The sequence below is a fragment of the Diplotaxodon limnothrissa genome, linkage group LG8, assembly GCF_057381915.1.
Source record: "Diplotaxodon limnothrissa isolate DT_005_m linkage group LG8, D_limnothrissa_male_GT1.1, whole genome shotgun sequence".
Classification (NCBI taxonomy): Eukaryota; Metazoa; Chordata; class Actinopteri; order Cichliformes; family Cichlidae; genus Diplotaxodon; species Diplotaxodon limnothrissa.
Genome location: NC_140603.1, coordinates 23344107 through 23358287, shown reverse-complemented (window position 1 = coordinate 23358287; position 14181 = coordinate 23344107). Strand labels below are relative to the sequence as shown.

The window sequence follows — 14181 nt, the reverse complement described above, 5'->3', positions numbered from 1 at the left end:
CAACCATCATTTCTTACCTGCACAAAACTCAGTGACAGAACACTAAAATACAGAGCCTTTATAGTCTTGTCCCAGAGATGTACCTCCCTGGATAAAATAATGTCTTAATGGTTGATTCCAAAAAACTGAGGTGGATGCAGTTGTAACTTCTGCTAACTTCTTCAAACGCTTGAAGCTGCTGATCACTCCCAAAGGTTTGCGGGGTGAAGGGCAAATGCCTGTCAGAGGGGGAGTAAAAGATATAAATAAGAGGATAAATGGCCTCAGGCAAATAAACTTCAACAAACCTGTTCTATTCTTTTGTGTTTGTTATCAAAAGCCCACATTCACCTGCAGTCTAAAGAGGCTGGAGGAATTCACTGAATTACTCATCTCTGCAACGTTTGTATCATTGCCCTGGCAATGTTGTTGCTTTTAAGATTTAGAATACTGCCTGAGACACAATCAGAAATTCCTCTGGGAATCACGGACTGGATCCGAATTGTTGTTTCAAATCAAACCACCTGTCTCCAAGCTTGTTAACTCCTTTTGTGGATGCTGGCATGGTTTTTTCTGATAATTTTGAAGTCAAGACTTTAGTAGACTCCCTGATGCATTTTTCCAGCTCTGTTTCGACACTGCGTTCAGAAAATAAAACAGTGTTAATCCCAAAAACCTATGTAAGCTTGCTTCTTTAAGCGGAGAAAGGTGTTAAAGAATCAACAAGGGAATCAACGATGACTCAGACTTATAAGCAGGTCTGATAATGGCATTGGCATCAATACCAGCTTGACCTTTTAAAACTGGAACAACAGTCTTGATGAGACTAACCCTTACACATAAAAACACATAAACAGAAACCTTGCTGTTAGTCAGCATTTCAGTGCTGAACATTACCAGCAAAATGCTATCATTTAAGTTGCTTTTCTTGGAAGTTGCTGGAAAATGAGAGACAGATGGGAACAATTATGGTAGAGCGGATAGTTAGATAGATACCTAATACTAAAAAATACATTATTTGTGCTTCATATTACCAACACCACACCCACTTCCCTCTAGACCCCCTACTCAATTCACCCCACCCCACACCACCTCACCCTGGTCTCCCACCCCTCCTGCAGCCTTCCAGACAGAGTCTCACTCTCTGCAGGGCGAACAGCAGGGCCGGCAGTGCAATATTAGCACTGGGATACAAATCTACCTGGGAATTTAGATTCCTCATCCTCCGGGACCTTTTGCCTTCGTGCGGACACCCTGGGTCTTGTAGGTAAGACACCGGAGAAGTGAAAATGTGCGATAGCGTCGACAAAACCCATTAAAACCTTTCTCACACATGCCTTGAATGTTTGTGGATTATCTGGTATTGATGGCCACTGAGTTGTCAGATAGTTTGCGATCCTCTAAGAACAAGCAGACAGTTCCAGTTAAATTCGCTGACGTCCTGTGGTCAGCAGATTCTGGCTACAAGAGGGAGTCCCATCTGAGGCCTTATGAGCCCTCTGTGGCTGGATGAATTAATGAGTATCAGCCAGCAGCAGATGCTCAGCAGTATACTGCAGACTGGACTGTTTGCTATGGTAAAAGACAGCAACTGTTTAAGACAGCCTTTAAATTAATACTGTTGTGTGCATGAATTTGCAGTTGTGTTACTGTTTACACCCTTTTTCACTTTAAGTCTTGAAAAATCAGTTAAACCATGTCAGATCATGAAAGCCAGCTGGTGGACAGCTTATTCCATCTCCTCTCCTAAACTTCTTGCCTAACACTGTAGTCCCTGAGGAATCTGGCCTTCTCCGGTGGAGTTTTTAGTTCACGAGGATGTATGTGTGCATTTGGGAATGTGCTGACTGATAGCCTTCCTCCCCAGCTGTCCCTTCGAGATTTATCTGGAGCTAAAACAGGCTGCTCGTTGGGGACAGGAGCGTGTCTTCACTTAGAGAGGCAGTAACAGGACCCAGGGCTTCACTCTCAGCTCCTGTAGTTGCATCAACGCAGCAGTTTGCCTCCATCTTGCATTTCCCAGAGAACATCCAAAAACACCTGTAATCTCCAGTTTTTAATCCACCAGCCACTGACTCACATTAATCACAAGAGTAGAGCTTTTTGAGTGCAAATCTGTGTGTGAGTGTGCTTTTGTTGATGTGTCTGAGTGTGTGTGTGTGCTGAATTTCTATGTATGTTTTATGTCGATGACAGTCCCACTCACCAGAGTGCTATAGAACATGGGCTCATAAAAATAGCTCACACAGGACTGAATCCCCGGCTAGGAAACGAGCTTCAATTACAGCAGATGAAAAGCAATTACATTAACTGTCTCCCTGTAGACAGGCCCTCCTGCTTTTTCTTTTAGTAAGACTCACCTCCAGCTTCGCTTAATTGCTTTCGACCTGAGAAATTGACAACGATATACTGCCAGGCTCGATCTGAGTGGTTAGTCAAGACAGGCATGAGCTTCCACCTTTGCTTAGTGTCCATAAGGGAATGCAGGAGATACACTTTATGTTTAAAGAGCACCTTATTTAATTAGGGAGCCCAGTAAGATTCTGTTGGGGCTGATATACAACTTAAGTTTGCATCTTCTTCTTAAACATTTTACACTTTTGCTGTTTTACATTTCGTTGCCAGCCACTATCTTGTTGCTAATCCTATCATGATGTAATCCAAACTTTGGGCAGTAATTCTTAATATTCATTTAAACCTCTCTTAAAGTATAAAATGAGTCATGACAATTTATTCCTAGGATACAAAGTCTAACACAGAACATAAAAGCAATTATGCCAATGTCAATAATAATGGTAGTTATTAATTCGCCTTTTTGGTGTTTTTTCAAAAGTCATAGTCAAAGTCAAAGTCATATTTATTTATATAGCACATTTAAAACAACAACTGTCGACCAAGGTGCTGTACATTTAAGATAATCAAAAGAGACAAAAACAAAGGAAGACATGATTAAATTAAAGAAAAAGAAGCATAAAAGCAAAGAAATAAAAGTATAAAATGAGTGAAGTCATGGAACCAGTGATGTTGGTGTGTATTTATTGGTCCATATAGTGGTTTATTATAGAAATATTATAAGTATTTTGACCTCCTGGGGTGGTTTAACAGGCTGTAAACTGTGTATAAACTGTCTTTGCCTTTCAAAACAAGAATGGATTAAGTGACTGAATTAAGTTAAAATATCAAAAGGATGAGTCTGATTTCAAGCTGACCCTTGTATCCACCCCAAATGTTTACCTTGGACAGCTAACTATCTTCCACCTCTGCTACATACAAAAGCAGTACTTGTATGGATTGATGTTGAGCTCTCCTTTTAGCTCTATTTTGGTCTCCACCAGCCCCTGAGTGAAATGTGGAAATATGTTAGACAAGAAGCATACAATCTGTTCGTTACAAATTTTTAGGAGAAAGCAACGGTTTGCCTTGGCCAGACTGATTAAAGGAGTAATGAGACTCAACCAAATTGTAAAACTGCTGTGAGTGAAAAGATTCTCGAATGTGGAACCAGAAGTTGGTGATAATTTGTCCACTTTTCTAATACATGTGAGAACCTGCATGTTACACATATGCCATATAATTTAATTTAAAATCTGCATTAGTACAGTAAACAAAACAAAAAAAGAAATATATCATAACTTTAATATATTGTTGTTTCTGTTCATGTTTAAGAACCCGACTTTGCAAGAAGTGGTTTGATAGGAAGTCCTTAAGGATCGACTGTTTTTAAACAGTTGATGCTGACTATTAGATCAGGGAGAAATATTTACCATCAGTATCTCTTTTAGACTGTGCCATGTACTTTTCTCTCTGTGTATAAAAAAGTGGTGGAAGGGTAGACCTGTGATTAATGTTTCAAACATATTTTGTCTGTTCTGTATTTTAGCCATGTCCCTTACAACTCCTGCTCCTTCTAACAAGGGAAACAAGGCCAACAGAATCATCACTGACCTGTCCAACATCAGCCAGAATGGTAAACACACACACACACACACATGCATGCACGCACACATACAGCACAATGGCAAAATATTCAGATGCAGCGTATAAACATGAAACACTCTGCTAGTCATTCCAGCTCCTCAAACACTACTTTATTTCCCAAATGATGTGATTATCCCATCTAGTAAATGTCAAATCTTTAGTGCCTGTCTGCTATCAGCCCACTCTACTCATATAAACTGAACTCTGTGGGTGTAAATCATTGCATTCGGTTGTATGATACCACAATTAAATAAGGACCCGCGCTCATGCACACTTGTTCCAAGCAGTAACACAATATCTAACATGCACGCAGCAATTCCTGAAGGGATGTGGGTCATTATCAGATGGCAGAGCAACCACAAATCTGTCACCATTATGGGCAACACAAAATATCAGAGGGCGACTCTGCTCTCAATATGTTTGTCTGAGGATGTGTGTAAGCTCCAACAGCTAAAAACTTTATAATGTGTGTGCATTTCTTTGTTTTGTTACATTGGCTGCTTAAGTAGTGAGATTTTACTTTCTGTAAGAAAGACACTTTAAAAATAGAAAGTTTAATATGTTCATTATGCCAGATCCACCAGTCCATCTGTTCAAAGTTATGCTGTGCATGTTAAAATTATTCAAAGTCAATAAACATTATTTATAATTTTAGTGGTGATTCCAAAGTTTCCAAAAACACCAGAAGCATAAAAATAAAGACAGGAAATGCCTTATTATATTCAAAAGGAAGAGTATAGTTGCAATATTTATTTAGTTTAGTTCACCTTCTCGGCAGATAGGATGTTTTTTGTAATCTCCATTGATAGAGTAGTATACTGTTGATCGTGTGATCTTCATTTCAAAGCTACACTTTAACTCGCTGTGATGTTAAAATGCTGCACCTCTGCTTCAGATTCACAATCCAAAGACATCCAGGATAACTGGTGACTCTGCACTGCTTTTACTCGTGGTCTAAATGATTGTCTGTATCTGTGTGTCAGCGTCGTGATTGACTGGCAGCTTGTCCATTGTGTACCTCGCCTCTAACCTAATGTCAGTTTGGATCGATTCCAATCTCGTACAAACCTCCAAAGGATAAGCGGGCATAGTTTGTTCTCACAGGGGGACAGCTGGCTGGCTCTGTGGTAACAAAGATAGTTACAGCTCATGGAGAGCTTGTTGACTAACCGTGTATCAAGAAGTTGAGTCCTTGTGAATCTGGAGATTCTCTCACTCCTCTAACACCTCTTGGATGTTGGTATTACCCACTGGTTTATTTGTCTACCATTTTAACAAATCATCTTTCCTTGAGAACTGTCTGCTGTATTGTATGTGATACAAGTTCACCCACTGGTGATCGGTCCCTTGAGGTTGCTGGCTGTCACTAGGTGAAATCAGTCACAAAGAAGATGCTGCTACAAAAAATCTCCTTGCTGTGGTTGCTAGCAGATTGTCATGTAGTTTGCATGCAAAGCACTCACTAACTACTAGGTGAACGATAGTGAAACCTGAATAACTGTGATGCATGGTTGCAGCAAACAAGTTTCAAGAGGTGACAAATGGTCTCCTCTCCCGGTTTCACAACTGCTCAGAGAGTAGCCAATATGTTTTTCTGGGCAAGTTGGCAACTTTTGTGCACACTAATATCTGCCAGTGATCAAAGCAATCACAAGGAGGTTTACCAACTTCTTGGGAAATTCTTCCTTGGCAACTAGTGATCGCCTGGGGGTCACTGACCAGTCCCTAGGTCTGTATAAATGGGCATTTAGCAACTGGTTTCCCAGGGACTACCATCACCCTCCAGCGACATCACTCGACAAACTGGCTGAGGAATGCAAATTTTACACTCTCCAAAAATGATGGACAACTCAATGTCATTTGGTTAACATTCATGTGTCTGCAAAACCTCATTCATCAGCTGCGTAGTGACTCACGTGTCAGCCAAAAGGGGCCTGGCCTCGAATCATGCATAACATAAACCAACACAATTTACCCAAATAGTTATTAACTTGGGCCAAATTAGTCTGTTGACTTCTTTCCCCATTTGTGTCCCTTGCTGTTTTCTCTATCAGTCCTTCTGCTGTCACATCTGCAGCCACATCTGTATCTTTCCACCAGTTTGTTTTCAGTTGGTCGCTTATTCATTCAAGGGCTTATCCTGCTTATCCCTTATTTTGCTCTGGTTAATTCCACTGGATCTGTCCATCATCCCTGCTGCTGTGTCATTCTGACTGTTTGTGTCATATCTCTGTCAGTCTCTATGTTGTCCATCTGTCCACCCCCTGCCTCGATCAGTCTTTCCAATTTTCTTCCAGTCAGCAACAGCCAGCTCCAGTTTCACATTCTTCTGAATTAACACTCTAATCAATATCCCCATGGGAGAGTTCGCTCTGCTCAGCAGTCTCAGTTATTCTCTCTCTCCCTCGTGCACGCACACACACACACACACACACACACACACACACACACACACACACACACACACACACACACACACACACACACACACACACACACACACAGTCTACACACCTACTTGCCCAAGTCTGATTTACGAGGTACTGCTAACAGCTCTCTGCAGCATTGCAATGCCAACTCCCTGCTTTATAGATGTGCTTGTGTTTGTGTGTGTGTGTGTGTGTGTGTATGTGAGTGAGAATGTGCATTGGTTTATGGCTCAACTCCAGGTGTTATGAGTGATATCAGAGTGTATGTAGTGGATGAGAAGAGTGTTTAATGAGGAGCTCTGTGGAGCAGTAAAATCTATCAGATCTCTCCATCACAGAGAGAGGAGAAGCAAGAGGGAGGCAGTGTGTTATAAGGATTTCCCTCCATAAACAGTTCTACCACAAAAGCTGCAGTGAAATCCCCCAGTGCACTTTTCTTCCATATTGCTACGGCCTCTTAGCCCCTAGAACTCCCACAGTTTCACATGAACACATCCTTTAACACCACACAGCAGGTTTCTACTCCAATTTATCACTATAACAATGATCTGGAAGCCTGACAATAAAAACCTACACTTTTGAGACTTGTGCTGTACATCCTTCATTCAATATCAGGCACTTAAATGGACTTTTTAATTTCCCAAATGGGTTTAAGTGAGAATAACTGTACCGCTGACATGGGTGTACAAACCTCTGAATCCACAATGTTAATGACTAAAAATTGTGTAAGGCGAAAAATCATAGCTCGGTTTATTTTATTCAAATGGGAAAATGAAGAAAATGTTAATAAAACTGAATAAAATAAAAAAATCTCTGGAAATATGCTTATTCACTGCCAAATATTTGACCAAACGACCACTTTTTAAATATGAGGGCGTCAGGAGGTGGTTAGCTTAGCTTAGGATAGACTTTTTGGACATTCTTACACTCATTCTGGCAGAAGCAGACTCTTCCCTCTCATTTGCAGCATTTCTGCAAAGTTGAGCAAGTGATCTCTTCTCTGTTGGCACGCAGACATGTTCATTTAATCCAGCCATTCCCACCCTTGGCTCATTTTGAACAATTTTATCTTTCCCACACGATAGCTACCACTTTTGACAAGATATAGGATACTTTTCAGAATAAAAAATAATATGAATTAAGAATAATGTGGATAAAAATGTAAATGTTTATTTATAACTTCCCTGCAACAAAAGAATAAATATATGTATGAACATAACCACCAAGATATCACACATCACTTTTTGAAGCCTTGTGTTGTTTTGACTTTGTGAAATTAACACTTGGAGCTTGATTTGAGCATTTTGCCCACCCCGAGTTCAATCTTTGAAAAAACAAAAGCATATTATTGGTAAGGGATGGATGTGACAGAGAAACCGCCTACAAACATGTACCGACATGTCAATCTTAAAGTAGCAAAGTCTTGAGCTAAGCTTTGTTGGATTTCACTTCCACTGAGCCAGTTGTTGAAATTACTGAAAAATCAGTGACAACAGGTCTATTGGATGGTGAAACATTGTCAGTTTGTATGGAGGAGTTCAGGAGAGAAATGCTATATCTGTCTGTGAAACAAGGTGAAGGCTTCGTCATGGTTGGTGCTGGATTCAGGCCAGTGAAGAATTTGTCAAAATAGATGAAGTCATAAAGGTAGAAAAGTAAAGTCAAATTTGGATCCACATTGCAAAACCATCTGGAAAATGCCAGCGATCCCAAACACACTGCCAATAGAGCAAAACCATACCAGGACAGAAAAACACACAGTGGAAGACTATCAGTCATGGACTGGCCTCTCCAGAGCCTGCACCGCAACATTATTTACTCACCCAACCATTGCAACACTATTAAATCCATTTGAGCTGAAATATTGACATTTCGATGAGTCTTTGCTTTCAGCATTGCCATAATTTCATTGATTATCACTGGTTGCTTTACACTTACAACATTGTATTACACGTAATTTTCTCATGTAATGTATTATAAATTTCTTTGTAGTTAATTTATTGCACATATTTAACAAATAAATAAGAAACTATCACCACTATTCCATAACAAATACAATTAATTTGAATGACTTGTCACTGACACTGACTATAATATATGTGTGAGTTAGGGTAACGGTATCTTCTCTCTGCACACTGTCAGACGATGAGACAGACCCTGAGGCCTCTGAGTTCGATCTGGGTACCAAGATCAAGGCACCCAAAGATGTGATGCTCGAAGAGCTCTCCCTCCTCACGAACAAGGGGTCCAAGATGTTCAAGATGAGGCAGCAGAGAGTCGAGAAGTTCATTGTGACCAACGAGAACATGGTGACTGTGTATATGAGGCGCTAAGTGTTTGTGTTGTCTATATATGTTTGTGATCTGATAAGATTATATCCTCTGTATTTTTAAATATATTTCAGCAGAACCTTCAGAACCTGATTATGTCCCCTCCCCCTGTGCCTCCAAAGCCTGAGATGCCAAAGGAAGAAAGTATGATCACAGAAATTCTCTTTTCACTATTTGTGATGCCTTCCTTCTGTTAAAAGTATGCATGTCATATCTGTGGTGCTCACCTCTTTCCTCCCCGTTCCTGTATGTCCCAGTAGTGAAGGAGACTGTGGATGAGGAGGTGGAGAAGCAGAAGAAGAGGAAGGACTATGTACACACCTACATATCCCCATGGGAACGGGCCATGAAGGACAATGAGGAGCTGAAGGCCACGATGAAGCCTTGCATGCCTGGACCCATCCAGATACACCCAGACCTACATCAGTACAAGAGCTTCAACAGGTACTGTATTACTGAATGACTATTCAAGTATATAATGACAACAACACCCAGTGCTTTATCCCCTTAATCATGAAGCAGTGAATAGTTTCCTACTTCCCATCTGTTTCCATGGCTTTACTCACCACAGACACAGCCTTTACTTGCTGTATAACATTCCTGATATTTCAAAATGTACTTTAACACTTACCACTGAGCAACATTTGGTCCCCGATGTCATTATCTTAATCTTATTTGAACCGTGGATCTCAGTACATTGTAATACAGTTAATAATTCTTGCACAGCTGTGTCCTCTGTGATTAGTAATGGACCTGATTATGCAATCAATCTCGGATGTATAATAAGAAAACAGGCCCCTGGAAACAAATATGTAAAAGTCCCTCATACATGGGAGAACTGATGAGAATGGATCCTATGTCTTTGTGTCTTGTGAAACTTTTAAATCTCTGTTTGGTCATTGAGAGGCTTCTTGAAATTAGTTTAAAACTCTTTGAGGTGTTGTTTTGTCACTATTTGATGTTGATGTTAGTTTGAGACTCTTTGAGGTTGTTTTCAGACTAAGGTTGTTCTGAGACTCTTTGAAGTTACTTTGAGACTCATTGAGGTTGTTCTCCAACTCCTTGAGGTTAGTTTTGGACTTTGGCTATTTTGGATCTTGTTACATGCCAGCAGGCTTGGCTTGATTTTCTCATTTTACTTGAGTGTGAATGACTTCTCCCTTTTAGTATTTAGTATCTCTATGTATATTTGTCCTCTATCTATGCCTGTATGTTGGTGCAGACATAGATAGGGATAGTTGTCCTTTTGCCAATCGGCCCACATTTCAACAGATTTGAGCCAAATGTTGCAGAGTTGAAGATACAGTGAACTTTAGCTTAGCTGTCATCGATTCTCCCATGCAGGAGGCCTTTTTACATATTTGTGTCCAGGAGCCTGTTGTGTTGTAATACAATCAAGGTTTATTGCTTATTCAGACCCATTAGTAATGGCAAAGGATACAGCTGCTCTTATGGTGCTTCGAAAGAATTATAAACAGTATTGCAATGGACTGAGATCCAGGGTTCAAATAAGATTAGGATAATGACATCTGGGGCAAAATGTTTGCTCACAGTTAAGTAGAAAAGTACATTTCTAAATGTTAAAGATGCTGTTTAGTAGGTAAAATCTACATCTCTGCTGAGTTTGATAAAACCAGTAAATTTCAATGAGGTGCTGACACGGCTCTGCATTGAAGTAAGAGAGGTTTTATTAGCAGTTGTGCTGATGTCTTTGTCATAGTTTAGTTGACTGTGTGGCAGAGGTACACTCTGACATGAGGATCCTCACCTTACCACTCTCTAAGCTAGTAATTCTTTCATTCAGTCAGCAAAATATGTTGTGTGGAATGAGTATGTCAACCTTAAAAGAAAATGGGGGTTTTTTGGGTTTTTTTTTGCATTTTGTGTTTGAAAGTTATTAATTTGGAAGTTACTTTACTGTACTGCTTAACACCAAAAATACTTGTCATCCTTTTTCTCCTTAGGATGGCACTGCCATACGGCGGTTATGACAAGGCATCCAAGTTGCTGACCTTTGAGCTTCCAGAGCTCAATGTTGCCACCGAGGAGCCTGAACCTCTGCCCACACTGCAGCCTGACATTCGCTCGCGCCCCTCGTTCAACCGCACGCCCATCGGCTGGGTCTGCAGTGAAGACAATTCACACATCCACACAGATCTCGAGATCCCCTTTGACGGAGAGACAGATGACCTGTGATGAGCTTTTAAATTTGCAGCACCTAATAACTCATAAGTCCAGTGAGAACTCCCAACATGTACTTTAATTGTAAAAAAAATAAACAAACATAAATTATTAAAATTGATGTGATGGAACAGGACAAATTATCTCCCCTGCTCTACTGTGTGCTGTCTTAGCTTTTAGCCTTTAGCCTTTACATCTTCACCTATGAATGTCTGTGACTTTGCATATTATGAGATACTGTGAGACCTAAAACAGACAAACACTCTGCACTCTTAGAACAATTTATGCAATAAACTTCCCCTTTAGAGAATGTCTGCTGGCTTCTCATTCCATATGTGAAAGTAACAAATTAATAGAAAAGGAAGAAAGCAACTCAAGGTTGAAAACTTTTACACTAACTCTTAATGACCTAACATGATATTGTCATGAACTGAAAGTTCGCCTAAGAAGTGGACCCAAATGCAGACACCAAGAAGCAGAGGAAACTATTTACAAGAGTGTTTATTTGATAGCTGAGATTGTGAGACAGATTAGAAATGGCTACGGGGAAGTGGCAATTGGAAATGAGAAGGGCGGCCCTAGGAAACTGGATCACAGAGGAGGTTATGTCAAGAGACAGAGAGGCAAAAGGGATCCTTTCGCCTCGTCCTAATAGACGGAGAGGGAGTTATTGTAGGCTCGGGGGGGGGGGGTCGTCCAAAACGTGGAGACAGTTTCCTCTAAACATAGGGGAGCTGCCTCGTTACCTCCATGGAGAGCATAACGAACTAGAGGCAGGTTGCACAGGTTTAAGTAGCTCTCCCGCTGATTGCTTGCAGAAGAGGCCCAGGTGAGGTACAGGAAGCTCCACCCCAAAGGGATGGACAGGAGACCAACGGCCACGGGTGGAAAAACCCCAGACACTCCCACAGACTATGACATATATAAACATTTTTTTCAAACTAACCCATCTAATAGTGATTAAAGTTTGTGGTATAGAAAACTACTACATGAGAAAGAATATTCATGCTCAAAACAAACAAGTTATAAATAACAAGATCCCCTGTTAAAACTATTTGAGACTATTCTTTATCCACAATGATCCATCAAAAAGTGAGGTGAGTATATTTACAGTTAACACAAAGTGTCTTCTCAAAACAAAAAATACCAATTTTAAATTATGTATTACATTAATTGGCAAAAAATGTTCCTGAATAAAGTATGTAAGTAAACCACTGTGCAGTTCATTTTTGAGAAGGGGTAAGTGGAGTATAGAAGGAATGTAATGACAGCCATTCCAGTAATTACAAAGTAAACATTGTAAAGACTTTATGACAAGGACATTGTCCTTGGATAGACCAATCAGGCAGTGAATAATACTTTTAGCTTTTGGATCATTTTATACAGGGAGGCCTTTCTGTACAGAGTTGGCATGTTATTTCCGTGCCTGCATGGGTTCTGTCTCGGTGCTCCGGCTTCCTCCCACAGTCCAGAAACATGTTAAGTTAATTGTTGATTCTAAACTTCCTGTAGATGAGAATTTGATTTGACCATTAATGGTTGTCTTTCTCTGTTGGCCCTGCATAGAATGGTGACCTGTTGAATGTGTACCCCTTCTGTCCCAGGGCAGCTGGTGTAGGCTCCATCAGCCTGCAACCCATAACTGTTTAAGTGGTTATGGATGATTTTGCATAATTGACCAATAGCTATGGGCATGCTACAACAGTAAAAATGTAAAGTAGCATAATTCAGTAATTTCAGTAATGAGAAGCTTTGATGCATGTAGCTTAAAAGAAACACCCAGCCTGCAAAATGTGCAAACTGAAATCACTGTACACAAGATTAGGATCATATTATTTTAGGTATATTAAAAGCACATCTAGGGACAGGCGTTGTAAATTTGATTAGGTTATAAATGATGCCATGTTGTGCAGCAAGGTTCAGGATACTTACTTAACTGTGTAACTGTGCAACACTTATAAGAATTATAACAGGAATGATTTCATCAGTAGAAAATGTGTAAAATTGGAAAAACAACATATGGCTACTGGGAAAAGGAGCATGGGAGTTATATCTAACTCAACAAAAGGCAAATCCCTAGAAATATTTAACTCCACCTTTCTCTGACATGTAGCCTAATATTCCAATACCTTTTACAATAGTATTAAAACACACTACAGCTACTTAATATTTTCATTTGGAGTGACCTCAGTGGTCAGGATTAGAAATTAGTACATCACACCGACAGGTCAGGGTTGAGCAGTTAGGATACAAAGTCAGAGAGGCAGGACTGAGATGGTCTGGATATGCGCAGAGGATGGATAGCTATTGGCGGGCAAATTCGATTGACCCTCAAGATAAAGATGCCAAACACGAGTAAAACACATCTCTAATCATACATGTTCTTGAAAGACTTCAAACCGTTTTATTTTCTCACGCGCACCTCCCAGTGTCAAACTAAACGGTGTCCACGTGACCTCTCACCTGCTCCACCAGCAGTCCCTGTTAGTGACCCTAAACTGGTGCTGGCACGTCTCCAGCTACAAAAACTAAACAGATGTCCTCTGCGTGTTGCTGCCAGCGGGTCAGATACGAGAGAAAAACAGGGAGATCAAAAACAGGTAAGGGCAGAAGGTGAGCCGTGGGATGACATCATCACCATCCTCACGCTCCACGCGCCTCGTGCCCAGAAGGCGGCGGCATCGGGCTGAGCAAACAGCGTGATAAAAGCGCTACGTCACATATTGGAGCGGAGAGAGCTGGAGGAGATGGCATGGTATCGCGAGAGCGGTGTACCGCGACCGCAGCGCTGGATGGCGCTGATGGGGGCTGGATGCGACCACGGCTCGCCCTCTCTCCCGTTAAGTCACACGGTAGGACACGCGATCGGACGGAGACTGGCGGCGACAGCAGCCGGGGTGAGTAAAAACCTGCACACTGCGCACCGCACGGGCTGCATCACCGCTACAAAGACCGGGTCGAAACGCATGTGACCGCACCGGACAGAGTAGGTGTGCGTGCGTCTCTCTTTTGATATTTTGAGAGGAGGCAGTCAGCGTGTCAGCCAGATGTGATCACCCCCCACCCCCCCCACCACCAGATGCGCTCTCGTGACAGTCTCAGAGGATGGCTATCTTTTTCTTCCCCATCACCATAATCTCCATGATTATCATCACTACTTTCATCATCATCATTATCATCATCATCATCAGGAGCAGCAGCAGGGGCGGGATCGGAGCTCGCTCTGTTGCTCTGTCTCGTGTCAGTTTTATTATTTTATCAGGTGGTCTCGGGTCAGTAATTCT

General features: G+C 41.1%; 1 protein-coding gene across 3 annotated transcripts; it reads left to right on the top strand.

Annotated features, from left to right (window-relative positions):
• The first annotated feature begins 1124 nt into the window (after nucleotides 1–1124).
• Nucleotides 1125–11198, top strand: myoz1b (myozenin 1b). 3 transcript variants are annotated; one of them, XM_085360915.1, is made up of 6 exons: nucleotides 1125–1246; nucleotides 3860–3946; nucleotides 8529–8695; nucleotides 8794–8860; nucleotides 8974–9160; nucleotides 10681–11198. In XM_085360915.1, exons 2-6 carry the CDS (start codon nucleotides 3862–3864, stop codon nucleotides 10910–10912), a joined length of 738 nt encoding a protein of 245 aa, XP_085217041.1. In that variant the 5' UTR covers nucleotides 1125–1246; nucleotides 3860–3861; the 3' UTR covers nucleotides 10913–11198. The 3 variants fall into 3 exon arrangements, with proteins under 3 accessions (XP_085217041.1, XP_085217040.1, XP_085217039.1); XM_085360914.1 differs by having other exon boundaries at nucleotides 8791–8860; nucleotides 8977–9160; XM_085360913.1 differs by having other exon boundaries at nucleotides 8791–8860.
• Nucleotides 11199–14181: the final 2983 nt, after the last annotated feature.